Below are 27892 nucleotides of genomic sequence, written 5' to 3'. Positions count from 1 at the left end.
GTAAGATTTTGGTCCAGGGCTTGTCTCTTGTCTCCAAAAGCAATCAGAGCTGGGTTTTTATGTCACAAGGAGCAGGGTAAGTGCAGATTGATTTTTCCTCCAGTGCATTCCAGGTTCAGGCAATAAGCTTGGAAAAATCTCGGCAGACACATAACACCCTAACACCACAGTAACGAGGATGGGAATAGATGATACAGCCTTACAAATCAAAGCTAAAGTCACCAGCAGAGCTGGTCAAGGTGGTATCAGTGAATAACGGGTGGGTCATGCCTTTTTATAAAAAGAGTCCTGTGGTTATATCGCACTTACGAGGAATTTAACCCCACATCAAAGACACTTCAACACAACTACTGCAGTCTGATCTTCTTTTACACAAGTGCCATTAGCTCATATAATCAGAACATTACTGACAAGACTATTTTCCCAGTCCTTGCACCCTTACTGTGCTTAATACCGCTGCTACTGGAGAGTGGATTTATTTACTACATCCAGTTTACGACGTGTTTATTCACATCTGTGCCATGACCTTTCTGGTTGGAAAATTAGCAGTTATTAGAGGTAGCTAAAATAAAATAAGATAAAATAAAATAAAATTGCCACAGCATAATTGAACAGTAATTATTATTGAAATGTGACCTAAAAGAGATTCCATCGGTGTAATACCCTTTCTTTAAATACACAGATATATACAACATTTAAAAATAAATACAGACAGATCTCTTCCTCTGTAGGTATAATTATACAGCTACATCATTTATACACAGCCACACTGTATGTATATTCCACAATGCAGATACAGTAGGCAGTATATGCGTGAGAAGAAAGTTATAAACTATATTTAAAACATGATCGTTACTCAGACTATTTGACACCTCAAGTATCAAGAGATACATTTGCACTGAAATCATATTCTGCTTGCTAGTCACTCAAACACAAGTTTCTTATGAGCTTCCCCTCCTCAACAGCAGGGTCCCAGCAACAGACTCAGCTATCTATCTAAAAAGTCCAAGAAACATTTCCTGCTTGTCAATTAATAGCAAAGCAGAACTGGCTGTGCTCAAAATAATAAACAAAACCAGTGCAAATTCCTCTGAGCAGCGGCTGGGTGCTAAACTGCTGATTCAGCTCCTCTGTAGCACAGAGCAAAATGAAAAGCACTTAAAATACAAAACGAAACAGAACAAAACCAAAAAACTAACCCTCGCCTTCAGAATGAAATCAGAGGAGGCAGCAGCAGGAGCACGTACCATAGCGTCTCAGCTAACAAATCCTTTCATCAAATTTGTCTGGTTTGTGCATGCATGTGAGGTGAGCATATGTCTCTATCAAATATTTCTGGCGGAGGCACTTATAGGTGAGACATGCTTAATGCCCAGTTTTCACTGCTCTTTATCAAGTGGCCAGAGGAGAGGCAATTTTTAAGTGCTGTTAGTGGCATGGTGCTTCGTGAACACCGGTCGTCACATGTCACTCCAGGCTGGAGTCACTTCCCATGGCAGCAAACCTGTGTGCTTTGGGGCTGTTATTTGCAGCCCCCTCTGAGGTTGTATTACTGTTCAACAGGCAGCTGCATCACCCAGACACCTTGCAAAAAGCAGCCTTTGCTGATTCTGGTCTCACCAGCTTTGTGCAGACAGATGCAACGTGGTCTGCTCACTTGCTTGGGACGACCTGCTCTCCCCACACAGAGTAGAGAAGTCCCTTTGGCCCAACTTCTAGGATATCACCTCTGTGCTCCAGCAAGGATGCAAGCTGCTGGAGGAGGCACATTTCTGGGTCCACCCCAGGCCTGTCCTTAGCTCAGCTGGGGTGTTGCTGGGATAACCCTGTCCTCAGTTTCGCATCCAGCTCAGCCCCTGTCTCTCCCATGCACCAGTTATAGCCCTATAGGACCACCAGCCTGCCCGTCTCACTAGCAGTGACAAAGCCTGGGACTGGGCATGTAGAAGAAGCAAATTAAGGTGAGGATGGAGCTTGCAAAGTTTGCAAACAGAATCACACAATGTGATGCAAGCAATGGCAGGGACTTGGATTTGACCCAAGATGTCCTTTCCAGTCCTACACCTCTTTGCAGCATGGCAGAGCTCTGCTCTCTGGCCCTTCGACAAGTCCTGATGTAACAGTGTGGGGTCAGAAACGTAACTCCGATGTGGAGCTGGGCACATTTTGGAGAGGACACTGATGTACCTTCTTCCTTGACCTCCTCTGATTTGAAATGAAGCCAAGGAAGAAATCAGGAGCTAATCCAGCAGCTCTGGAAATGAAGCAGATGACAGAGAGTTTTGTTTTTCATTACAAAGCCCCAACTGTGCAGAAATAACTGCAGAGAGGTGACTGGCAATGACCCTCTGGGGATAGCATGAATGAAATCATGGTGACAAGGGACTCTGAAAGCCATACAGGAAGAATGGGATAGGGGGAGTCATGAGAAGTGATAAACTGCAAAAAGGATGAAAAAGATCCCACTGACACACCAGAGGCTGAGCGCAGAGCAAAGCGTGGCTGTCTCTCAGCGTAGAGACAGCCCTGAGATCGAAAAATCTTGGTCTTCAGAAACCAAAAAGCACAAGCACATGAGTAGGAGGAGAGCAGAGATGTTCCCAGAAAGAGAAAGGTGGTTCCTGGTTTCAGCAATTCTTTTGCAAAGATGATTTTTGGAAGAGCGAAGAGGGAAATTTCATCTTGACCTTGCAGATTTTGCATCTCCTGGGAAAACTGCTACGCTTAAGAAACAGAAATAGTCACAGGGCCATGCATGTTGGGTGGTTCAGGCAGTGAGATGAGATGACCACACTGTGCACTCTGGCCTTCAAAGATGTCTGTCTTGTAGTGGGAGAACCAGAAACTCCTTGGGCAATGGGATGCCGTGGTGGCAGAAGTGTTGAGGAGACACAAAACTGCGTCACGAACTCCCCGGGTTGAGGATGTTGTGTTTGAGGCAAGAGATCTCTTAGACATTGGGCTGTCAGGATGGTCCACCAGAATGATCATAGATGATGCCAGAGAGATTTGCAGACCACTTGTCTGAAGCCAGCCATGACTATATAAACACAGGACTGTTGAAGATTCATGAAGATGTGAAAGGTCCAATTCTCAAACCATATGGCATGTGAAGAGGGTATAAAATGCCACTACACAGGCACTCAAATGGCGTTTTGAGCACCAAGCCTGCTTGCTCTGCCTGTGTATGCTCTGAGCGCTGCGTACAGCTTTCCTCCTAACTTATTCATGATGTTCTGGCAGTCTCGCCAAGTTCACCCCAACTCAGCTCATGCAAAAAACAAGAGCTTGGAGCGTTACAAAGGGCATTTCACCAGCGTGGTGGAGGGAGGAGGGAGTTCACAGCGGTAACACTGCTATTCCAGAGAGTGATACAGTTCCAGGAGCTGCACGGGGCAGGGAGGGAAGGTTATGAACTCAGGCCAGCTTGTAGCTGCCTCTTCTGGGAAGTCAGGGCCTCCCACCGGGATGCAGAGTCAGCTACAAGCAGAAGGGTTTGAAGCAGAGCCACTGCGGGGAGCTGTTTCCAATTGATACTCAATAAGCACAGAAAAGGATCGTGTAATCAAGCTGCAGCCCTTCTACCTCCGTTACCCCTGCACATCCCTCCTCACCTGCACACTCAGGCTGAAAAGAAAGAAATGTGCTCTCAGCAGCCTCCCTTGCAAAAAAAGGTCATCTATTTTTCCATACTAATCTGGCTACTGGCCTCTGGTTATTACCAGCAGTGCTAATGCACGTGATCAGAGTTTGCATCTTCCAGATGAGCAGATATTCATGCAACACAGAGGACCGTGGTCATCTTCGCCATTCTTACTGCTCCAGGCCACAGCGGAGCTGGTGTTCAGGCTGGAAAGGAAAGAGTCACGGAGACTCGCACGTTGGAGCTTTGCTAATTTCCTACTTTTTATCCTGTCGACAGCCCTGGGAGATGTCCTCTCATGTCAGCACTGTAAGGAGGCGATATAACAAATGTGATAATGCCAGATGCTGCTGATAAGGGATAGAAAAGAAGCAGGTAGGACTGCTTCTCCCCCCCAGGGAGAATAAGTGAGATAAAACTGCCAGCTCACAGCAGCCTGCTACCTTCACCATGAGGACCCTGTTTCCATTTAGCTGAGATCCTCTCCTACCATTTGGGGATGCTTAGCACTTATTTACAGCACCCTGAAAAGATCTGCTGGATCTTCAAGAGGGCAACGCAGTGCTCACCCCAAAGAGGCCCTGCTCCTGCCCAGACATGATGCATATTTTTAATATGATTAACAGTAAATGTTTTTGGCGTAAGGTAAACACAAAAGGAGTAGAGGTATAAAATTGCCTTGGAGAGTATTGCCTTTAGTCCTTACAGAGAGCATCCTAGAGGATATACTTCAGGGCCTTGCTGCGTTTCATTCCCTGCAGGCTCTGCCCTGAGAGGAAGGCGAGGATGAGGACAGTGCCCCATGGCCAGGGGCAGCAACGGTTCAGGGTCACCACCCCAGCCCAGCCTGTAATCCAGCCCTGCTGCACCCTTCGATGCAGCAAGGGGGAACCGGGAAGGGAGCAGGTGATGGTAACCCAACACTGGCTCCAGCTGCCCGGCTGCAGGCAGGCGATCGGCAGGCTGTTATAAATAACATAATCAGTGGCTCTCATGTAAAACTGATGGAACAAACACGTACATTGGTCTGGAAGCAGGGGATGGATGCATGGACTGAGACACGGTCCAGGGCAGATCAAGTCCAAAATGAATCCAAATGTCGTGAAACTCATTCTAGCTCTTGGCCAGGCTGCTGGGAATTATAATCCTTGAGTCTTTTTTTTTTTGCAGGGAATGTGCCACGATCTTAACCTGGCTCTACAAATTATTTACCTCCTTTGCATCTCCAGCCAGGAGAATGGATATATTGTTTCCTGGCTTTGGCGAAGAGCTGAGAGATCCAACGAGGAAAGCACCCTCGAAACGCAGAGCATGTGTGTGCATACAAGTGCACGCTCACAACTACCTGCCCGCAATAGTGGTTGGCAAACACTGACCATCCTAAAAGTCAGGGAATGAAGGATGCGAGTTTTGCAGCTTCAAACTTCTCATCTGCCTTCTGCCTGCTAACCCAGCTCTGCCAGGACTACTCTTAACATGCCAGCAAGGCTCAGCACAGCTGCCATTTAAAATAAGTCTCCTCACACAATTTAACAATACTCCATACTCATACCAACAATAACTTTCTAACGCACCGCAACAACACTGTATTTATAGCTATGATTTCTTCATGCCACACACCCGTGTACTGCCCCCAGCAGCAGATCCAAGAATGCCTATCCCCATAAAAAGTGAACGTGTTGTTTTAACAAGCTGCAGTGAAACCCATTTCTGCTCAGGAGAGAGTTTCAGCCACAGGACCCCAGATCCACGTCAGCACATGCAATGCAGGATTTCTCCCCCCGCTCCTCGCTAGAGATGACAGGGCAAAGTCTCCTGAGGGTTAATGCAAAGCTACAACCACTTCCATTTGAGCAGTAATTGAAAATCAATAGGATCAGTAGTTTGAATGCTCATGTGCTCAAAGCAGAGGTCTAAGAGTCAGAAGCAGGAGTGATTTCTTCTCCTGGCCCTGCCTGATCTGAAACAGAGATTTTCTGAGTTCTCTGGGCTTGTGATCCAGCACCATTAAAATGGAGATAATCCACTCTTGGGTTGTAATTCCCTAGACCTTAAAAAGTGCTGAGGCACATGGGTGCATGGGATGCACTCGCAGAGAGCCAGTTATTATTAAATATATTGAAGTGAGAGGCAGCGAGGGATGCCGAGTCTTCCTTTTTTTTTTTTTTTAAAGGAGCATTGAGGAAAACTCTGCATCAGCGATCCTTGCACAACTTCACTAATACCAAGAAGCAGCAGTGCCAAGACACCCAAACTGAGATCAGCATCCAAGTGTGTAAGGTGCTGTGCGAGACACGTGGTCCAAGCAGGCAACAAAGACTTTATCATTCCTGTGGGGATGAGGGCAGTTCTCAAGGCGATGCTGTTGACAACATGCTGGGTGGAAGGGGATGTCCACGCTCCCCGCTCCAATATGTATCCAAGCTTCTCCAGCTCCACTGACTAACATGGGTCTTCTCACCCAACAACAAGTAAATTGCAACCTCTTTTCCTGCTCACTTCTTGTTGCTGCATGACCTTAAAGGTCCAGAGAGGGAGAAGCAGCATGGATGGTTGTCAGAGGCATATCCCACAGTGCTCAGGGCATCAGGAACCTCCATCAGGAGGGAGCCCACCTCCGCTGTCAAAATAATGGACCCTACCACATTACCCGACCTCCGCCCTGTGCCGCCTGGGACCACAGGAATAGCACTTTCTCGTTATGTATATTGCGGGCAGGCTCTGGAATGGAGAGATTCATTTCACTAAAGGGGTGAAAAACTGTAGTGAAGGTGAGGGAAGAGGAAGGTGGAATTACTGATTTATCCTAAATCAGGATTCACGGCAAGAGGAAAGGATAAAGGTGCTGCCAGTTGCATCTCCTATCTCCCTTCTCAGCTGCAGGGAATAGCTCCATGCACTGCTCCACAATCACCCACCAACGAGAAGGGGGTTTTAACCAAACCAGAGAAGAGTTACACCAGATTAGGAGGACTCGTTGCAGCATGACATATTGTCCCTCCACCACGGGAACTGCTGTACTGGTAAAAGCACTTGAATAACACCAGCAAAGAACAGGAAAAACATCTTATTTCTTTATTACAGCCCAAGCAGCACAACTCCTATGGCACTCAAGGTTCATGTCATGTGGCCTGAGCTGGCTCACATCTGGCCTGCAGCTCCGGCTGCTCCGCAGCTCCGAAGCAGCTGCCCAGTTCCTATCAGATCCAAACTTCTGCAAATCTGGAGCGGTAACACAAACCTTGTGTTCCCAGGCACAGGCAGCCTCAGTAGAAAGCCTCATTTTGCCCAGCCCTGTTCACAGCACGGCTTGGAGGTGTCATTAAGAATCCAATCAATGTGACGTCATGGGTGTAATTGAATTATATGAATGCTCAGCAGACCCTTTCCACTTGGTATCCCCATTGGCTAATGCTGAATTATGATGGATCATACACAGGGATATATGAAACATGTATGAATAACCCAAGCATGCATTTTTAATGATGCAGTCCTGATAACTTCCCCCTCCTAATGAAATCAAAATGAATTAAACACAAGTAGCTGTCAGTGGCATAAAAAAAAAAAAGAAAAAACCTCATAATTTAAATGGCAACATGAAATGTTCCCCTGAATTGCAGTGTGACTAGGACCGTTTGTTGTAATGATACCAATTAACATATCTATCCATTTAAAGTTTCCAGTGTAAAAAGAAAGAGCAGCTTGGGTGATATTAATGGTAGGGAAGAAAGGTGACGATAATGGATGGCAGGGAGTGCATAGGACTGAACTGAATGGGCTAATTCAGATAAATTGTTTGACAATGGCTGGACAATCCCCCAGAAGAGCATGTCCCCAGATATAGGACAGAGCTTGTGGGCTTGTGACATTCATTAAAATAAAACACGGGCAAAACCTGCAAACCCAACAGTCAGAAGATCCAAGTCAGGGAGACACCACTGGACTCCAGGGGTCTTCCTTGAGACACCACAATGGCCAGGTTAAGCTGAACATCCCAGATGAATGGCTTAGCTACAGTGGCTTTTCTTTGGGGTAAAGGGGATCAAAAGACTTCTTGAGGTCACTTCCATACCTGTAGTCTCTGATTTAACTGATCATGAGCAAAGAACAGGGAATCATTTGCAGGGGTGGCCTTGCACCTTGGATTTGCACTCTGCATCGCTACTGACCTCTTACAGATACCGTGCAAGAGTTATCTTGGACAAGTAGGCAACATGGGCCCAGATCTGTGTGTCTCCATCTATCAGAGCCACACAGATACTCTTCTTTTGCCTTCTACCATGTCAATATATCAACTTCAATTACCTAACACACCCTCATAAGCACTCTGCCCAGGGTTATACCTTCAACTACCTGGGCTAACTTCATTCTGATTTCTAAATCCCTAGAAAAATGGGCAGCAGCTCTGTTAAAAAAGAAAAAGAAAAAAAAGAAAAAACCCTCTAATTTTAAAAAGTAAGTCCTTGGGGACTTCTAAAGAATTCAAGTCATAAAGAAGAAAAATTTGTTCTTACTCTGCAGATCATGAGTTTCTTCTATGTTCAGTGAAAAATCAGACATTTTTGTCTCGTTGCAGATTTAGTATAAAGCACAATGTCACAGACCTTGTTCCTAATTGCAGACAGGCTGGACACAGTGGCAAAGGCTAGAGCCACTAGAGATACCAGTATATGTCTCATAACAAGCTCATTAGCTCTAACACCAGACCCCATGTTTCTCAAAAACTATCCCAGGGCCCCTCTCAGGATTTATGCCAAGCATGTTTAAGCAGCAAGTCTCTTGGAAGACCTGTGGAGAGGAAGTCAATATGCTTCATAACAGATGAGCGAAGAGTCATCCTTTGCAGCTAATAGCAGCGAGTTAAATAAATAAATGAGAGATTGTTTACCTTCTCCGAGTGGGTGGTTAGCATGCCTTACTTGCCTTTCTGCAAGAATTTGGCACGTCAAGCACTATCAGCAGATTTTGAAGATGGTGGGATCTGTGTACAACCATACCAGGGGTAAAACACAATTCAGGGTGGAAACAGGATCAGCGAAAAGCCCTGCTTTCCCAAGTGCAACAGGGTAACTCGTTAAGGGAGTAATCTTCCTGCCATCCTAGACACCCTGAGGTTCACCCCTACACCCACAATTCGTGTAGCTTGTGCAAGTCTAGACTTTCTGCTGCAATGTCTCGCATGGAGTCACATAGCACTGCAGCATGTCTGCACCATCAGGATGTTTCACGACTCTCCCCTTAAGCATTTGAGTTATTTGTATAGAAAATAGATGGGTAGCTATATCCAGGGAGTGGTACACGTGATGCTTTGAACTCTGCTGTTTATATACACAAGGACATCCTGGCTAGGAGGTGATCTGGATCACTTTTTTAAAATTAAATATCTACCTCTTTTCCAGGTAAATCCACTTTAGGCATCCAAGCACCGAGCCTGAATAGTTTTGCTCTCTCTGCAACTCAGGGACAGTACCACTTCCATACCTGTCAGCAGAGCTGGGAGGATAAATACATTATTGATTTGATCTGCTGGGCAGCCAAATCCTACGGCTGGAGAATCTCTGAGTGGCACATCAAGTAGCACCTACAACACCCAGCAGAGACAACCGTAGTCCTGTTTGGAGCACCAGGACTTCATTTCCTTTTAAAAAACAGGCAAGATTTTTTAAGGAACTGGTATTCATCAGGAAAGAACTGGGAAAAGGCACCTGAAAAGGGCTTAATTTCTAAGGATGCTCACCGCACACTTGCTAAAATGCCAGCATTTCTGATGCAGTAAAAGCTCAGTGTCCAAAGTCACATCTCAGTTTTCATGATCATGGTTTTTCACAACAGACAGTAGGTTTGTGAGAGAGTGGAAGCACTCTCCCTTGAAGGGCTCATTGGTGACCATAGCTGTGAACTGTTCTTTACAGACAAATCATCCCCACCCTGTGTATACCTGCATCCCTTAGAAGAGCATTACAGACTGGAAGATTTCAAGTTAAGTGGTTTTTTTTTTGTTTGTTTTTTGGTTTTTTTTTTTTTTTGCTTTTTACCAACTTCTCTGTCGTATGTAAATGTTAAATCACAGCGTAATTCAGAGATGGGTTTCTTTATTTTAAAGAGAGTCAATTCATCTTTCTTGAAGGAAAAACAAAGAAAGAGGAAAAAAAAAAGATGCTTCAGCTTTGTTAAATTTCAAAAATAAAATCACTTCATAAAAACTGCCTAAAGATGGCACATTACTGGGAGATATTTAAAATGCAGGCAGTGGGTTTTTAACTGTTCCCGAGAAACACTCCTGTTGAAGAGAATGAGGGCCATGAGGTTAAAACACAGCCATCATAACCTTTATTGCTTCATTTTTGTGAAGCCATTAACTGCAGGAGGACCACAGATGTGCCACAGCTCCAGCAGCTGGAGTGAAATTCAATACCCACATCAGAACCTAATTTATGATCAACCTGTTGGGAGGGGGCAGGGAGGCCAAAGTACGGCATTCCTGCGTACCGCACGGCGGGGAAATCAGAGATGCACGAGGGTCTAAGAAAAGTCATGTGTTGAAAGAGCTCAGCCAAAACCCTTGCACAAACACACAAGCATGCATCATGTGGAAGGAGCCAGCACTCACATCAGCAGTCTTGCAAGTGGAAATTTTGCATCTGAAAGCAGCTGAACCCCAACAACATCCAGCTTTGAACTAACGGTTCAGTTGCCTGTGAAACCTCAAGACGAAATCAAAGTGCCACTGTGCTTGGTGCAGGACGTGCTCATTGCAAGTGACAGTCCATTCCCTCAAGAACTCGCAGGCTATGTAGAGAAGAGCGTAGGAGGCATGTAGAGAGGAAAGCGTTTGCCTGAGGTCATGCTGCAATCAGCAACAGAGCCAGGAATAGATCAAGGGTTCCTGCTCTGCCATTATGTCATACCAAGTTTTTTCTGACTACTCTTCGTGCCCTCGTGTTCTCTGTATCGCCCCCAATCTGATCTGGCCTTTCCCATCAGCCACCTGCTCCACTTCATTCAGATCCTTCTAAGGAACTTGCTCCTTTCCACACTTCCCCATTTCAGTGTCTGCCTGCTCCACTTACTTGTGCCCTTCTGGTTGCAAGTTCCTGGATATAAGGACCTCCTGCAACTGGAATCATACACCCAAGTACTTTTGAAAATATCTTGATTGCATCTTTGTATGCCTAAATGCTTCCTGTCTTCTTTAATCCATCCCATCCTACTAACTTGAGTCTCCAAAACACATGGAAACATGTTGACCATTCCAAAATACGTTGCTGAAGTGCTGGCGCATGGTGATGTGATGCCCTGCCCATGTGCAGCAGCAGAATTCACCAGGATAACATCAGAGCCAGCCCCAGGATCGCTGCAACTGTCAGATGCGTGATCCCAACAAGAGACCAGCCTGCTCATCCACTCGTAACTCTCTGAATTTGCTGGCAGTGCCCCCGGTCACTGCAGATGCCATAAATTCTGCAGTTAAATGAGCCTAAAGTTTTTTCCCCTAAGCTTTTAGCAGTTTAGGGAGCATTTCTAACAACCTCAAAAAGAATCAATCACTTAGGGGTGCACACGTGCTGGGTCTGTTGGCAGCCCCTCTTGTCTCCTAAACCAAATGAGCTGATGTTGCAGCCCAGTGTCCCCACTCTCAAGCCATCTTCCATACATTCTTTGCAACCTTTAGGTGTATGGACCATTGCCTGGCCAGGTAAGAGCATCTGAGCTTCACAGAAGAGGTTGGATAAGTCATCTGCAAGAGAATGAAGAAAATACAGGACAGTACCAAGGACTAAAAGAAATGCCTCCATCTGAGCATGTTAATCAAATTTCAGCAGGAAAATCGTGCATAAGATAACCCTGCACTGAGCTTTTCTATTATCATAATGTTGGAGCACCTCACAACCACTAATTGCTCACAAGACCCCTGACAAAGCAGGGGAACACCATTACTGTCACTTACAGACAGGGAACAGAGATATAAGGGGTGTTTACATCCGAACAAGTTGCCCTCAGCTCCCTTTATTGTTAATGGAGAGAAAGAGACATTTTTAGGACACAATTCATCTGACCTAAAATAGGCGATTTCAGTCTCCTGCAGGATGAGATGTCTCATAAAATGTCTGATTTCTCTTGCTGGACTGGAAAAGGAGTTGCAATACTTCCTGTGGATGGAGATAGCTACATTTAACGTGATGAATCCCCACCCTCCAAAAGGTAGGTCCATAGAAGTCCAGACAGTATTCAAGGAGCAACTCAGTCCTTCCCCAAACACCCTCTTCCCACTCCCCTCTCCTTCTTTTACAGCAGGAGAAACAGGGAGATTGGACAGATGAGTCCAAGATCACCTAGAGAGCTGGTGGCACACAGGGAACATAACTGAGAGCCCCCAAATCCCACCACAGCACACTAGACTGAAACCTTGAAACTGAACTTTCTGGGAATTCAACTCCAATTCCAAACTTGGTGGCTCTATCAAAAAAAATAAATAAATTAAAAAAATACAGAAGTAGGTTTGGAAGCCAGGTGACAAGGCTGATCTGTGCATCTTGGAGGGAGCTGCAAGGAGGCCACCAGCATGTGTTTCCATCAGGAGAGTGAAAACAAACAAATAATAGCTAGGCGCTCTGCAAGCAATTAAAGAGCTGTTAATGAAATCACCTGCCACGGACAGAATTGACAAAACATAGAAAATAAGTCACATCAGAGTCTGCCAGAGCGTCCCTGGCACGGACAAGGGGCCTGATGGCTGGTGTATATTTAGTGTCAGTGATATCATCTTTCCTAGCAGGGCTTGCCTTCTGCAGTGAGGAGAAGGGCAGCACTTCCATGACAATGTCAGTGCGAGCTTTAAGAGGAAAGCGCCTGATATTTCCTTAACAGGGAAGAAAGCAGCACGGTGGTAGTCTGGGCTACATCACAGAGCAGGCAGGGGTTGCAAAGCACGATTGAAATGAAAACATGGGGGGGAAAAAAAAAACAACATAATATCCATGCTGATGTCTTAAGCACTAGCAGAGGATAATGTAATGAGTTTGTGGTTATTTGGGTCCTGTTGACCATTGCCCCATCATAACCTGGGACTGCTCAGAGCTTTGCAGGACGGGTAGAGCTCAGATCCCCCCTAGCAGGTTCCCCTAAAGACAAATCCTTTTTAGCACAGTAGGGCATATAACACCTTGGTGAACAGTCCTGCATCTGCACATACATGCATTATGCTGACAATTTTTTAAAGGCAGAGCATTAAAATACTAATTGCAACGGGTCTTTTAATCTCTTGCCCCCCATCACTGCTGCGCAGCTCCACCAGTCCCCTAAAAAAGTCAGATTCCCCTAACAATGAGAGACTGGCTTAAAAATGATGAATTAACGATCAATGCTCAGCTTGCTGTTATAGTTACTAACAATTAGCGTTAGGATACATTTGGGACTTTGAGAATTTGGGACTTCCAGCAGTTAGGTGTACCATTTGCCTGCATTCCCCCAGCGCAAGCAGCCCTGTTCCCTCAAAATAAGAATCTCTCAGTCATGCGGCCCAAATCCATATTACATCTCTAAATGAACAGATGTAATACGCCAGGGTAGCCCCACACTACTCACCATCCTAATTTTTTTTTCTTTTCCCACTATATTATGATAATTTATTTCACTACTGGGGCTCCCAAAGTGAGTCCAATTCTCCAGCTTCCAAGCAGACAAAAATGCTAACCTGGCAGAAGTTGTTTAACAAAGAACCTAAATGCAGCAGCCTCATAAGATCTTGCACCTCTCCATATACTGCATGCTAAGATAGACGTGCATGGAAAACAGAGAGATACAAATTTGGAAACACTCTCTTTTTCTCCATGAAGAGTAAATTAGCTAAAAATTCAGAATTTAGGTGGGATTTTGGGAATTAATTTACATTGTCACAAGGGGGAGAAGGGGCTTGAAAGCATCAAAAGATTTTGACTTTTCCATTTCACAGTAGAAATACCTGTAAGAAGAGAGCTAATTAAAAAAAAGAAGAAAAGGGGAAGCGAGGTGGTCAAATAACCATAAGTGGTTGTTTCATAGACCATAAGACTTTCAGAGCTTTGGAGGTTGGTTTGTTTTGTTGAAAAAGAGGAGGGAGAAGCAAACAGTTTTGATTTGGCACAGGTCTGGGTTTTTTTATTATTATTTATTCTTTTTGTAAACTTTTCTCCATTCCGTAAGAAAACAATAAAATTAGTTATTCTCATTGTAAGACACAGGCAAATACTCAAACCTAACAGGATGCCAAGGTCCTATCACTTACCAACACATAGATACTGTCTGAAGGGCAGGAGAAATGCATTAGCATGCACGATGTGTCCTTATCACTCAGGTTAGCTCTATCATCAATATGTTCCCTTAGACCCCAAGGAGATAAATCAATTGTGTATGAAATCCAAGAGAAACCCACAGAAACTGGTAAGCAGTGGGGAAAAGATCAAAGTGTCTTTAGCGTGCAAAACCACATCCACCCCAGCAGATATCACAAGTCAAACTCCCACCGATAACCCAGCCTTAATCAACCATATGACAAATGAGGCAAACACAGGGAGATTTGCAGAGTGCTGGTCACTATGTTTAATTAGATTTCATCGGAATGGTTCTGAAAAATTAATATAATGAGGTCTCCGCGATAACCTTTTCCCTGACATCACTGGAACTTATTTCCAGCCTCAGTTCAAAAAAAAAAGTTACAAGAAGTCAAAAGGAAAGATGACTCTAGACCACAGCCATGAGCATCCCAGCAGGGTGGGATGCCAACACGACTGGCAGTAGAAACAGTGGTTTGCATTTCCAGGATGCCATGGATACAACAGTGTGCTGGGGTCCTTTGCCAACATACCACATCAACTAGAAAAGACAACCACCAGCAAAGCTTCCAAAACCCACCAAAGTCCCTTAGGACTTTGTGTTCTATCATCCAAAGTGACCCAGCCCTGTGAATCATCAGCAGAACATGTTCAGCATGACAGAGTGTAACCAGAGATGAAACCCACAGATGACTCTCTCCCAACTCTCTAGACTTTGCTTCTCTTGGCACCCCCAGGGTCTCAACCTATCTCCCATTGAGGCCTTGGAATGCTCAACTTGTTTCCAGCACACACTTCCAGGCTCACTGCACCAAGAGGGATCCCACCTTGGGGGCGTTGGTGCATACTGGATGCAACGCTGCTGATATACAAGAACAGCTCTTACCAGGAGTGATCTTCTATGGGATGCGGCCCATGGAAGGAATGCCTCCGTTAACACAGTCCTACTGTCTCTAGTCAAGTACAGATGCCAACCCAGCTAGCACATCTATTTCCTTTGGGGGTTTTGCACTGCAATACTACTCCAACTCAACTCCTTTTAAATTTCGGAGATGAATGATCATCCTTGGGGTCATAGCTGGTAGAACACTGGCCAGTACAAAGAAAGCCAAGCAAAGACAGTCAAGTTAATGAAAAAGTTATTCCTGACATTAACCTACATTTGACACTATCAGGTTACAGTCAGATCTATAGGGTTTGCTGCTGCTATCACAGTTAGCAAGATGCTCTCTGGCCACCCTGGGCACAGCATCCCAGGGGGACTTTGCTGGAGCCACAGCTTTGATTAACTGTCCTGGTCTAGCCTTCAGTCCATATTTCTACCTCTCACCCAGCAGTGATAGCTTTTCTAATTTCAGAAAGGGCCAAGGACCTACAGCTCTTCCGTATGGTTTCATTTAGGAGAGGTGAAAGGCTACCGACAGGGTCTTGGAGGAAGAGGAGAAAAGAAGGAAAAAAAAAAAAAAAAAAATGACAAGTGTCAGACTGAGCAGGAACAGATCCCCGAATCCTGCATAGCAACACACGTCTTCACTCCCGCAGACACCATATGGGTTGGGGTCTACAAAAACCAGCACAACCCTCTCATGCTTCCCCCCCAAGCTTCACACACAAGTCTAACAACCAGCAATCCATCAAAGCTTGATTGCTCTCAAGCCAGGCTGCCACCAAGATGAAATGAGAGAGATGATGAAGCATAGCAAGCCAAAGTCGTTAAACCAAAATGAAAGAAGCACGAGTGGGAAGAGATCTAGTTGGAGAGGAACAGGGGGAATTTTATTTCTGCTTTCCTTCTTATTGGCTTCACAAACACCACCAGCAGCATTCATAAGTGGTGGATATGCAGATGGCGTTAAAGCCCCCTGACAGGGGTTCGCAACCACCACGCTGATGCTGAGGGGCTGCCGCACACTGGGGAGTCTGGGTGCGTGCGGGGAGAGGTGGAGAGAGGCTCTTCAAATCAGCTCAAGCCAAAAGTTGCTTTTCCTAATAAAGGGAGGCACATTCCTTTTTGCCTTTTAATTAAGAGCTGGCTCATAAATCAAACCTCTTTTTCCTACACTTCAGATGCCAGTTGAGGGAAAGGCTCTTTTTGAATAACCAAGGCCCCCTTATGCAAGCTACAGTCCCTCCTCCAACTCCAGTAACACGGCTAATTACACTACTTTTGCTTGCTGTTACAAACCCACCCTGCCTTTGCCATGCCAGGAATTGGGCCTCTGATCACCCCCAGAAATGCCCAGCTATGTGTCACAAACTGAGCAAAGCTTCCCCCAGTTTAAGCATCCGCAGTGGGGAGGAGAATTACAGTTAAACTTAGCATTTCCCTCAGTTCCCTCAGGGGTATCCACAACTTGTTTTAAATTAAAGGGTTCCTAGAGGTGGGCTGGGGAAACTATTTAAGGCAAATTGTTTTCACAGAGCAGTAGCCAGAGAACAAAGCCTGAAAGGCATGAATTTAAACTTTGAAGCAATATTTTTTGCATGCACACACGCACATAGATATGCACATTTTTAAATACATTTCAAATTCCAGGGAAAAAATATGGATCTTCGTCCATGTCTATTCTGTATCCAGCCACTCTGACCCTACTCTGTTGTCTCTGCACAGCAGTTATTTCTAGCACTTGGGAGATGAGCTAAAGGTGTCAGTCCAGACTGCAGCAAATACATGCAGCAAATAGTCCAGCTGAGACTCTCAACAAAGCCTTGGACAACGTAATGAGTGAACAGAGGGAACAAGCAGGTTTCATGCAACACGTACCCCGTAGGCACAATGGGATCCCGTGAAGGGCTTCAGAGAGAGCAGGGAACTGAATCTGGACCTTGCTGTCATGGTTTACGTCTTTGCCAGTGCTCAGTTCCCACCCTCTACAACCTTTCTTCTTTCCTAAAGACAGGAGCTGTCACATTGTGATGTCTACATCAATGCCTATCTGCAGCTGAACCAGAGATCAGTCATCTGGCCAACAGGAGAAGGCGGAGGTGAGACAGACTGCAGAGGTGATTTTGGGCACAGATATGGCTGCAGGATGGTGAGAAGGATGGAGTGGAGGATAGTGAAAGGAAGAGACGGATGCACAGTGCCTTATCAGGGACTTGCTGTTCTTTCAACTGGCTCGCTGATAACATATGGAGCTTAATCAAATATGCAAATGATGTCCTATCTAGAGACAAGGGAAATAGAGAAATAAACCCAGAGACCATGCATGAAAACAAGCCGATAAAATGAGGGAGTGAGTAGAAGGTTTCCTCTTTTTGATAAAATTATTTCAAAAGATTAAATTAAAGCAAAACTAATTAGGAGAACCGCACTTAAGCTGACTTCCCGTAAGAAGGGTCAGCAGGCAAGAGGCATTCAAATCAAAGGCAGATGCAAGAGGCACTTCAAGGGCTCCCTGAAAAGTCATTATCCCAGTCAAAAGGGAAGGGGATAGAGAGGAGGAATGATAAGAGCCATTTTGGCTAGGCATCCATCCGGGCGTTAGATGGAGTGTATGGGGAGTTAAAGAGCCTCTCTTTGTCACCCTGGAGAGCAGAAGTAGCAGGTGAAGACTAAAGCTGACCACCTAATGTCCCATCCAGCGCACTTCTCAGAGAACAGAGGGACAAACACAAGTACATAGACCAGGGAGGGGGACAAGGATGTATCCGCTTTTCCTTGTCTCCCAACCCTGCATGGTTTCCATCAACCGCACAGCCACGCCTGGTACTGCAGCCTGAATACTCCACATCTTGCACAGAGCCACTGACACCATGCAGAAAAATCAGCTGCCGCGACAAGGCAAGTGACAACCAACATCACTGCAAACTGTCCCCCAGAAAGCTGCAGGACCCACAGATTTTAGCAAGGTACCTGCAGCAGGACATTGTTATCTGTCCCTTTGTGTCTGCTTTTGTCACTAACATCCCCCTGCCTGCACAGCATGCATCTTCAGCCCACTGTGGGGAAATCCAGCTCTGCTGCTTTGTGACTGGAAACCTGTCAAATTCAAGCTGCAGCTTCTTAAAGGAAGAGTTTGAAGAGATGATGGGACAACCTGCTGCCTTCCCTGCTGCAATGGGTCCACTGGAGCCTGCTATTTCTCCTGGAGTCAGAAATAAAAACGCATAGTACAGCACCACCGATGTAGAATGCATGGCAGCAGCCGGCAAGTACCTCTGGACTTTGAAGTACAGATTGCATCTGGAGGGATTAGACAGTCATTTGCAAATCTCATTGCACGGTCACAAGATCCCATCTCTGACAAGACTCTGAGGCACTGTTAAACCAGAACCTCCAAAAAAAGAACAGCACTCAACGCATGTATGCAAGGCACCCAGGAAACGTACAGCTCAGCCAAACCCTGCACACCAGCACGGAGATTGCTGAGTAGTCAGAAGGCAGAGAGGGGTACTTGAGGGAGAGACATGGAAAATTAATTGCTCTCTGCCAAAAAGCAGGCTCTAACTCTTGCTGGGAACTGCAACCTTCCTAGCAGAAAAAAAAAGGGAGTTTTCCTACTGCAGTTAGATACTGCAATGAGCAGTGAGCTAACTGCAGTGTGCTATACTGGCAAGTTGTAGCTGGAAGTCCCAAAGCAATGGAAATGAGGGGTGTGAGAGGCAAAGCGCCCACCTGCAGTGACAGAGCAATTAGTGGGTATTTAAAACAAGTGTCAGCTGCACCAGTTCAGCAGCAGAGCCTGGATACAGGCCCTGTGATATGGTTTAGGGCCCGGGGTTTTGCAGCAGAGGATGGATCATAGGGTAACCCAGGCTGGAAGGGGCCTCAGGAGGTCTCTAGTCCAACCTCCTGTTCAAAGCAGGGTCAGTTGTGAGATCAGACCATGTTGTTTTGTCCATTTAGGCCTTGAAAATCTCCAAGGATAGGAACTGCACAACCTCCATGGGCAACCTGCTTCAATGCTTGCCTGTCCTCATGGCAAAATCTTTTCCTTGTATCCAGTTGGAAGTGCTCTCATGTCAACTTATGCCTGCTGTCTCACATCCTCCCACCACTTACCAATGTGAAGGAGCCTGTCTCCATTTTCTCAATAACTTCCTTGGAGGCATGGGAATGCTGCTGTTAGGTCCCTCCAGGCTTTCTCTTCCCCAGCCTAAATAAGATAATTTCTCTCATCCGCTCCTCTCACAGCAGGTTCTCCAGCTCCTAGCCAATCTCTTCACCCTCTCCTGAACTTTCTCTGGTTGATCAGTCTTTTTTGTACCAAGGGACCTAGAAGTGGGTGTTGTATCTAGATACGGTCTAGCAATTGAGTTCATGATGATCACCTTCCCCTCAACCTAGCAGCAGTGCCCCTGTTTGTATAGCTGAAGATGATGTTGGCCTCTTTTGCTGTCTAGGCACACTGATGGCTCATGTGCAAGTTGGTGTCTACCAGGATTCCCACGTTCTTTTCAGGAGAGCTGCTCCCCAGCCAGGCAGTCCTCAGCCTGAATCATTGCAAGAGGTCACTCTTTTACAGGTGCAGGACTTCATACTTCTTAAATGAGTTCCTGCCAACTCTATTGCTCCATCCTGTCTAGGTCCCTCTGGACGGCAGTCCTGCTGTTCAGCCAGATCCTCCCAACTGACTGCAGCTCTGGGATGAACAGATGCACAGGGGAATCTGCTTCCCACCTAATTCAACCTCTAGCTGGTGAAAGGTGAAGTGCAACAGAAAGATGATCACCCACCCTCAAGGCTTCAGAGCAGCCAGGAAGAGGGACAGCACAGCAGCCTATGACAGGGATACACAAGTCCTGCATCTTTGATCTCACCCATGGAGATAGTGTCCGATCACCTAGCACTTTTAGGTCATGCTGGACTCCAGTATCACCAGCCAATGACTTATGTGACCCAGTACAAATGGGTGTCACTGACCAATGTCCACACAGATTCCCATCACCACCCCTTTCAGGGCTGCCTGCTGGTACACCCAACATGAGCATCAAGTGCAGGGTACACCACAGCTACCAAATCACAGCTTTCCTGATGCTACAGCCAGAAAACTGAACTACTCTTCAGGCATCTAAGCTGGCAATTTCTCAAAGAGGGGCCATATATGAATGTAGGACACAGACAACTGCAGCCTTCACAAACGTCGAATACAGATGGCAAGCGGTATCACTCCATCACAAGTGAGTGAAGCACTCTGACTCCTGCTGATTTAGGAAGCTGTGAGGAGAGGCCAGGGTGAACAAGCCCCTCTTGCAGAAACCAGCTTCCCAGCAGGAGCCAGAGCCTCTACAGCATGTTTTCAGAGCAGTCAAGTCCACTTGCCAAACAGCTGGGGGAAAAAAAAATAAAATTAAAAAAAACCCTGACTCTTTCAAAGCAGCAGAGGGAAGAAGAAGGAAGCCGAGTTTCCCTGCTGACATTCGTACAGAACTGTCAGCAGCAGAATACCCTCCAGGGAACATCAAAACCAAGCACGGTTTCTCGTCTTGTGCGTATTCAGAAACCCCCTCGCCTGGAGGAACAGCGAGGATCTCAGTCTTTTCCTGCAGTTATCACGAGACTGTAAATTTGTGCATGGCAAAACCAGGGCTCTCTCATTAGCTCCAGCTCCTTGGATGGGAGGTGAGGTATCAGAGGAGAAAAGGAAGATACTCCTCTCCACGTGGGTACATCATGGTATCGGCAACCCACCCAGAGCTCTATCATCTGTGGGTCTCTGCCCATCTCTTGCACCCTTTTACCTTGCTCAAACTGTTTTGCATGAAAAACTCCATTTCATTCCTGTTGTCCACTCATGACACTTGAGAGCAATCCAGCTGTGTGGAAGGACCTGACACGCTGCCAGTCCCACCAGGATTCAGCTGCTCTCTCCTGTTCAACAGGATGAACGCTGCTCTGGGAAGGGATCTCAGCCCACATGTGAGGGGGTAATGACCCATCACAGCAATCAGTGATGATAATAGAGCTGCAGGTTTGGGTGATCTTCAGGGTTACCTTACTGAAGCAGTTCTGATACTACCGTAGACCAAGGTGCATCTTCTCCACGCCACAGGCTGACTCCTTCAATAACCATCAGTGGTTCCCACTCCCTCTTTGAGGTAGGTGGGCTGTAAACAGCGCTGTAGCATCCAACCAGGAGAGCTGTCAGCTGGCTGATGGGATGGGATAGCCACAGCTATGTGGCCAGAAACCAGCAGGAGCTCAGCCTTGCGTGTACTTTCCAATCCAATTATCTATCGGAGAAAGCCAGCCTTCCCCAATGCAACTGTGAGATGGGCCAAAATGAGAATTGCAAATCTGAGCTCTCAGATCTAAAAAAATCTGCCCATGGTGTTTCGATTCCAGATCCAAAGAAAGCAGGGTCTCGAGGGTTCAGGGTAATCCAGAGGGTGGTTCATGAAACTGGTCAATACTGAGAATTTTCTACTAAATAGAGGTGATACGTGTTGGGAAGTGCTGCCCAGATTTCAGAGCTGTCTGATCTGAATGAAAACCTTCACCCCGAATGGCAGTCCAAATCTAAAAAGCCCTTCAAAGACCTCAAACTGATGGGATTTTATGAAAAATGAAATACAGGCCACAGAGTGAAAGAACTGCGTTTTAAGCCAAATTTCTTTGTCTGCAAGGAATTTAGCATAGAAAAGGCTTTGAGTGAAATAGTTTGATGGAATAAAAACATTATTTCTTATGGGGAAGTTTCAAATAAATGTTAATTACTACTACTACTCCATTTTCAAATAAACATTTCAAATGGACAAAGAGCTTTGTTTTGTTAGAAATGCAATTCCGAGGGCTGTACCCAGGTTGACACTTGTAAACTCAAATCGCCCTTTACACCTGCATCTCCACACAGAATAACTGCAGGTAAGTTGCATTTCTTTGACTGGAAACTATCTGTACAAAAGCAATGACCCATAAATTAAATGTCTAGGTAAAGAATACAAGGAATACTGAATACTGCTATGCTCCCTTAGTGGTGACAGGTATTAGTGGCATGTAATTTGGCCAGACACACCAGAAAAAAATCCAAAACAAGCATACAAAACCTTGCAAAGCATCTCCATGGGTACATCTCTAGCTTTCTCCTGCCACCGGAGTGAAGAGCTAAGCATGTAATGAAAGAGTGTGCAAAGGAAAAAAAGCCAGTGGATTTCAGCACCTGGCTGTTTTACAGCAAAGTCGTTTGTAGGAAGCACATACCAAGGAATAACTCCTGATCCTGATGGTTGGCTGTGCTGCTGTCTCTCTGGCTGCAGGGAGACAAACCAGACCTTCATTAAACTCAAGTGAGGCTTTCGTATCTCCTGGAAAAAAAATCACTAAAAATCCACAGGGGTGCCGATTGACTTTTGGCCATGGGTTTTGTTCAAAACACTTCCCATCGTACATAGGAACTCACTCTTCCAGTGAAGCCCACCAGGCACCCTGACATATACTAAAGGTGTGGCAATGCTTACCAACATGGTATGGAAGCATAGGGAACACCACAGGCCAGCCAGCACAGGAGGTAATTACAGACACTGGGATCTGACCAAAGCACTGCAAGGTGAAATATTTCTCATTAAAAAGTACCGCAGGATCTTTAATGCCCGCAAGTGGTCAGGAGCTGGTTTTCCATCCCATTTGATTTGTCTAGTTTAGCTGTTTGATATGATCCCACACCTTACAACCTTTAGTGCATGAATTTTCTCTGACATTTCTTTAAGCAAGAAAAGTATTTCTTATCCTTTCCAGGAAAGAAAATGAGTTACAGAGGCACACCAGAAGTTTCTGGTAGAGCAAAGAACTGAACGCAGCTGTCTCCCAACCCACTCATCCCTGGGCCACCTGTCTCCATCCCCAAGATGCCACCAGCACCCATCAGGCCTTTAATCCAAGGGCGCTGGTTTCTGTGCATGAGATATGGACAGAGGGAATTTTTCTTCTCCATAGCTCTGCATTTTTATCCTATTTATATCATCATTCTGCAGGGCCAGGCTGTGATGTGGACAAGCCAGCTGAATTGGAGGGCATATTTCTACAGCATATTATTCAGTGCCTTCCCGTTGGTCTGCAGATGTAGCTATGTGAATAAGCGAGGGTTGCAAAATGTATTTTGCCTGGGGCAGTGAAATAGCTGGGGCCAACCTTGTCATTCTGTTTCACTCATTCTTTTCCTACCCTATCTCTATCTTGGTTCTTCCTTTTCTTTCACTCTTTGTTGTCTTGGTTACATGGGCAGATTCCTGATATGCTGCTAGTTTTCATTTTAATGATATGTTCCTGTAAAGCAAAATATTTTACTTCAGTTGTGTGTGCCACTGGATAAATTCCTTTGACATATGTGACATTTGTATATCAACTAACAGATATTGCTTTATGACTGTGGGTATTTCACAGTGTATTCACGGATTGCATGCATCAAAATCTGATATACAGTCTGCATCTTCATATAAAAATACACACACAGAGGAAAAAAAAAAAAAACAAACGGAAACTGCAGGAACAATAAGGAAAGTTTCTCCAAAACCATCTTGTAATTACTTGCAGTGTCTTCCAACAACTGAGTAGGTCCTGCTATCTTGAAGATAATCTCGTAACTCCTCTCTTCATGCTATCCAAAATACTTCACTGTAGCTTGACCAAGTAGCTGCACTGCACCAGGAGAAGCAGCAGTATGTACCACGCATGGTAGGACCAAGCAAGCAGAAAAAAAAGACAGCTCCTGGGCTTTGTCCACAGGTACATCAAGTTTCATCTAATCCTTACAAAGCTTATTCCAATTTATCCATAGGCATTTTTTTTTTTAAATATAAATCAAACTTCATAGTAACGTAATAGATTATGCTGGAGTTGCAATACCAATGCGATATTTCCCCTGCTTCCTATTCAAAAGCACCTGATTGATGAGCCAAGGTGGAAAATGAAGGTTCAGAAGGTCTTGGCAGGGGCCAAGGAATGTCAAGTGAAAATCTCAAGTGCCAAACTGGCCTTGTGTGTCACCCAGAGGGGAAAACAGGCTGGTGTCCTGAGCTCTGATACCCTCAGGAGCCCTGGAGGAGGGCCGTGTGTGGAGCAGAGCCAGTGATTCCCAAAGTTATAGCAAGCATGGGGCTGAACCTGCAGGAACTAAAGGTTTCCAGGAGCCTGGATCAACTGGTCCAGAACAGCCACACATGTTCAGGGGAGCCCCATTTTGCTTTGCATTCTACCTCTCTGGTGGAGACTTATTCAGCTGAGGAAGACCTCAGCCTGAGACTCCAGCTCTGCTCCAACACACAGACCCAATGCAGTAACCACCGCAGGCAGAATATTCAGCACATTAGGAAAAAGGGAATAAAATGAAGCTTTCTCAAATTACATCAGCCAGTTCAGCTCCCCTCTTCTCATTCTTTACCCTATATGGCTGTTCCCACTCTCTACCACACTCCGTAAAGCACTAAAAGCTTTCTCTCCTATTTCCCCCTATTAAAAGGAATCAGATCTTGGATTCTGCAATGCGACCTGCAAAGGCGAAGACAGAGCTGTGTCTGAGTTTGCTTCTCCTGAAGCCAAAAGAAAAACCAAAAGCTTGTGAATGCAGGGAAGCAGCAGTCATTCTTAACTGTTTAGGTCTTTTGGATATTTACCATTCAGATCTCAGCTACCCCATTCCCCCCCCACAAGAGACTGACTGGAGAACTAAACAGTTTATTATGATATCACAGATGACAGGGAAGTAAAACCTAATTAGTCAGGGGAGGAGATTATTTTTATTACAACTGTTTAAAAAAACAACACAGCTCCTTTTCCACATGCCTGAAGAGACTGCTAAAAAAAAAAATAAAAAAATCTCTTTTGAAAAGCATCAGCAGCTTTTCCTCTGTTGAACCAAGCCAAAGACATTTGCCAGTGGGTAGGATCCTGTTCCCCTTGCAGGCCTCCCTCAGCACGGGGGCAATGCCATCTGAATTTACAACCCTGATTTTCTTTTTAAGTGAAGAAACAGGTAGAGGAACAAAGCCAGAGGTTTCAGACCTTCCTTAAGCATCCATCAACAAATTATTCTCTTCCTTCCCACTGTCTGCTCTGTCCATCCTATGCACAAGCCACAGTGGTTTACCTTTTCTTAGCATCTTCTTCTCCCCAGCTTGGAAGTTTTTATTTGCAAAAGGAATTCAAAGAGGAATCAACACCCAACCCAACCCCCAAGGCTCTGCCCAACCTCCATTCCCAGTTTCTCATCCTTCTCCATTATCATGGCAAAGCCACAATCTCCTTGCACATACAATATTTTGCAACACTCCTGGGCTGAGCATTCAGACAAATGTTGTCAGAGTGGCATGCAGGGGTTGAAATGGAGGCTGTGACCATCATCAGCATGAGAAGGTCACATCTAATACCTCTTCTTGCCTCAAGAAAGCCACAGGTAGATGATTCCCAGCTTCTGCCTCTCAAGCCTCTCTACTATTGCCTTACATGGCAAACTACAGAGCTACAGCCATGCAACAGGCATATTTTTAGTGCGAGTGCACAGTGAGGAACATAAATACACTCTTTATTGTATTTGGGTTATGTGGCATCAACCATAAACATAATGCTCATTATTGTTCAAGGCATAGCTTTGTTTTGATGAAAATGCTCTTCCTTCAGTACAAGCACTCAGCCTGACCTAAACAGAGCAACCACTAATCCCATGCTGGGCTCGTGGTGAAGTCAAAGTCCAGTCACATTGCTCTGAAGTAAGATCTCCAGAGCATGAATCCTGTTTCTTCAACTTCAGCCACAGTAGTCAGTTTCTTCTCTGGCACGCACAGATAACCTGTGATCAACTACTTAATTATAGATGGTCTGAACACAAAAAAATCTGTTGGATGTAAACTGCGTCAAGTCCGTCTGTGGCTGGGTCTACAGTTTGACTTCAGAAACATTCATTTGCTGATGAACAACCATTTTGAAGAAGGACTTTATCCATTCTCACATCAGCTCTATCCCTCAAGGGTGAAACACTTTTTTGCCAAACGAAACATTTTCTATCCTCAAAATATGCGATGCACCTTAGGATAAGGACTGTGCTCACATCCAATGCAACACTGCAAATCTCCATAAGAACATGAAAATCTGAGTTAGAGGACCACATGAGGTCTTACCTTCTTGAGCTTCCCACTCTTGGTGCCCACAAAAGCCAAGGAGTGGTTCTTGTAGACGTAGGCAATCACAGAGGTCATTCTGTCTCCATCCTCGGTGAAAATGGGGAGCCCTCGCACCATGGATGATACTCCCAAGGGGGCATTCATATCCAGGCCACAGAAATTATCATCAATTGTTAACAGCTATAAACAAAAAGAAAGAGAGTGTAAAAAAAAATGAAGCCACCAATTCCCTAGCCATTTGGGAAGTATCCATCCAAGCAGGGACACCATTGCGTAACATGCCTATAATTTATGCAGGCTGACAGATCAACGACAAAGGCAGTACTGGAGAAATACAGAGGTGGAAAAAATTTGTCCAAAGTTGCATAATGAATTACAGACAGAAGGAGAACTGGAAACTTGCTTCTCTTGAATGACAGCCCAGCAGGATACATTACGTTAAGCCTTTTTCCTACTGCTTTACCAGTCAGTTTTACCAGTCAAGACCCAGCAATCAAAGACAAAGTCTGCTGAAAATGTCTTAAACGTATCCAGTTCTGTCAAAAAAAAAAGTATGCACATCATTCCCATGGGATCCAGGATAAGAACCACTGAGCTAAATCTGCACCGGCAAATAGACCCTGGCCTGCCCTCTGGCTCTCAGACCCAATATTAAGGCTCACATCTATGAAACCTGAATAACCACTCCCCTCCCCACCTCCAAAACCTGTAGCATCACTCACACTACATCTTGGAAACTGCAGTCCCCCAAGGCATGTCCAGGCATCATCTGAGAGAGAGCTGGTCAGCCCAGGCCAAATGTGCAGTAAGGAACATGCTAGGGATTAAACTCTATAGACAGTGACTGCACACGCTCCCCATTCCTGGGGTTAGTTTAATCATATAATCATTTAGGTTGGAAAAGACCTTTAAGATCATCCAGTCCAACCATTAACCTACACTACCAAGTCCACCACTAAACCAATCAAGGGTAGACTAGACTAAACCATGTCCCAAAGTGCCACGTCTACCCGTTTTTTGAATGCTTCCAGGGATGGTGACTCCACCACCTCTCTGGGCAGCCTGTTCCAATGCTTGACTACCCTTTCCGTGAAGAAATTTTTCCTAATTTCCAATCTAAACCTCCCCTGGCGCAGCTTGAGCCCATTTCCTCTCGTCCTATCGCTAACTACATGGGAGAAGAGCCCAACACCCACCTCACTACAACCTCCTTTCAGGTAGTTGTAGAGAGTGATAAGGTCTCCCCTCAGCCCTCTCTTCTCCAGACTAAACAACCCCAGTTCCCTGGGTCCTTCTCTCACACTGTTTGGCCTGGGGACTTCATCCTCCTAGGTCTCCATTTTTTCCCCATGAAATGGAGATTATCCACGTTTATCCATCTTACTGGGGTACTGTAACTCACTGAAGCTCTCTGGAGAGGAAGGAAGGTTTCACAGCTATTATGGGAGCTTTCCAGTATTTGTTGGAGATACCCATGAACTCCTAACAACCAGGGAAAAGGCCCTGTTCATTAATGCTGCTGCCTAAGCTCTAACACCTATTGCATTTGAACCCAGCAGGCTTGTCATCAGACAGATGCTCCACTGGGATCCTTGCATATGAATGCACATAGTGTCTAGTTATCTCTGAGGGTGTTTCTTTGGCCTTCAGGGAGTTACAGAAGTGCAGCAGCACAACAGTACAGACAACTCTTCTACCTTAAGACACCATCTGGACAGTAGGTGAGACTCATACATGTTGCCAATATGAAGATCTCCACAGAGTAAGTCAAAGATGAAGCTCCATATATCACAGTACACAACTGCCAAAGCAGTTAGACTTTATTACCTTCACTGGGACCACTCACAGATTTGAAGTTAAGCATCCGCTTAAAATGTTTTGCTGG

At 45.4% G+C, this 27892-nt stretch overlaps 1 protein-coding gene across 1 annotated transcript in view; it reads right to left on the bottom strand.

Moving 5' to 3' along the window:
- The window catches only part of PLXNA4 (plexin A4), a 427136-nt gene that overhangs the window by 379767 nt on the left and 19477 nt on the right, over positions 1-27892 (bottom strand). The window contains exon 2 of the mRNA XM_075727571.1: positions 26005-26187. Within this exon, the coding sequence (XP_075583686.1) occupies positions 26005-26187 (183 nt within the window). The remainder of the gene's footprint in view (positions 1-26004; positions 26188-27892) is intronic.

Source organism: Pelecanus crispus, chromosome 1 (assembly GCF_030463565.1).
Source record: "Pelecanus crispus isolate bPelCri1 chromosome 1, bPelCri1.pri, whole genome shotgun sequence".
Taxonomy (NCBI): Eukaryota; Metazoa; Chordata; class Aves; order Pelecaniformes; family Pelecanidae; genus Pelecanus; species Pelecanus crispus.
Note: the sequence above shows the minus strand (reverse complement) of the source record. Positions and strands in the feature narration are given on the sequence as shown.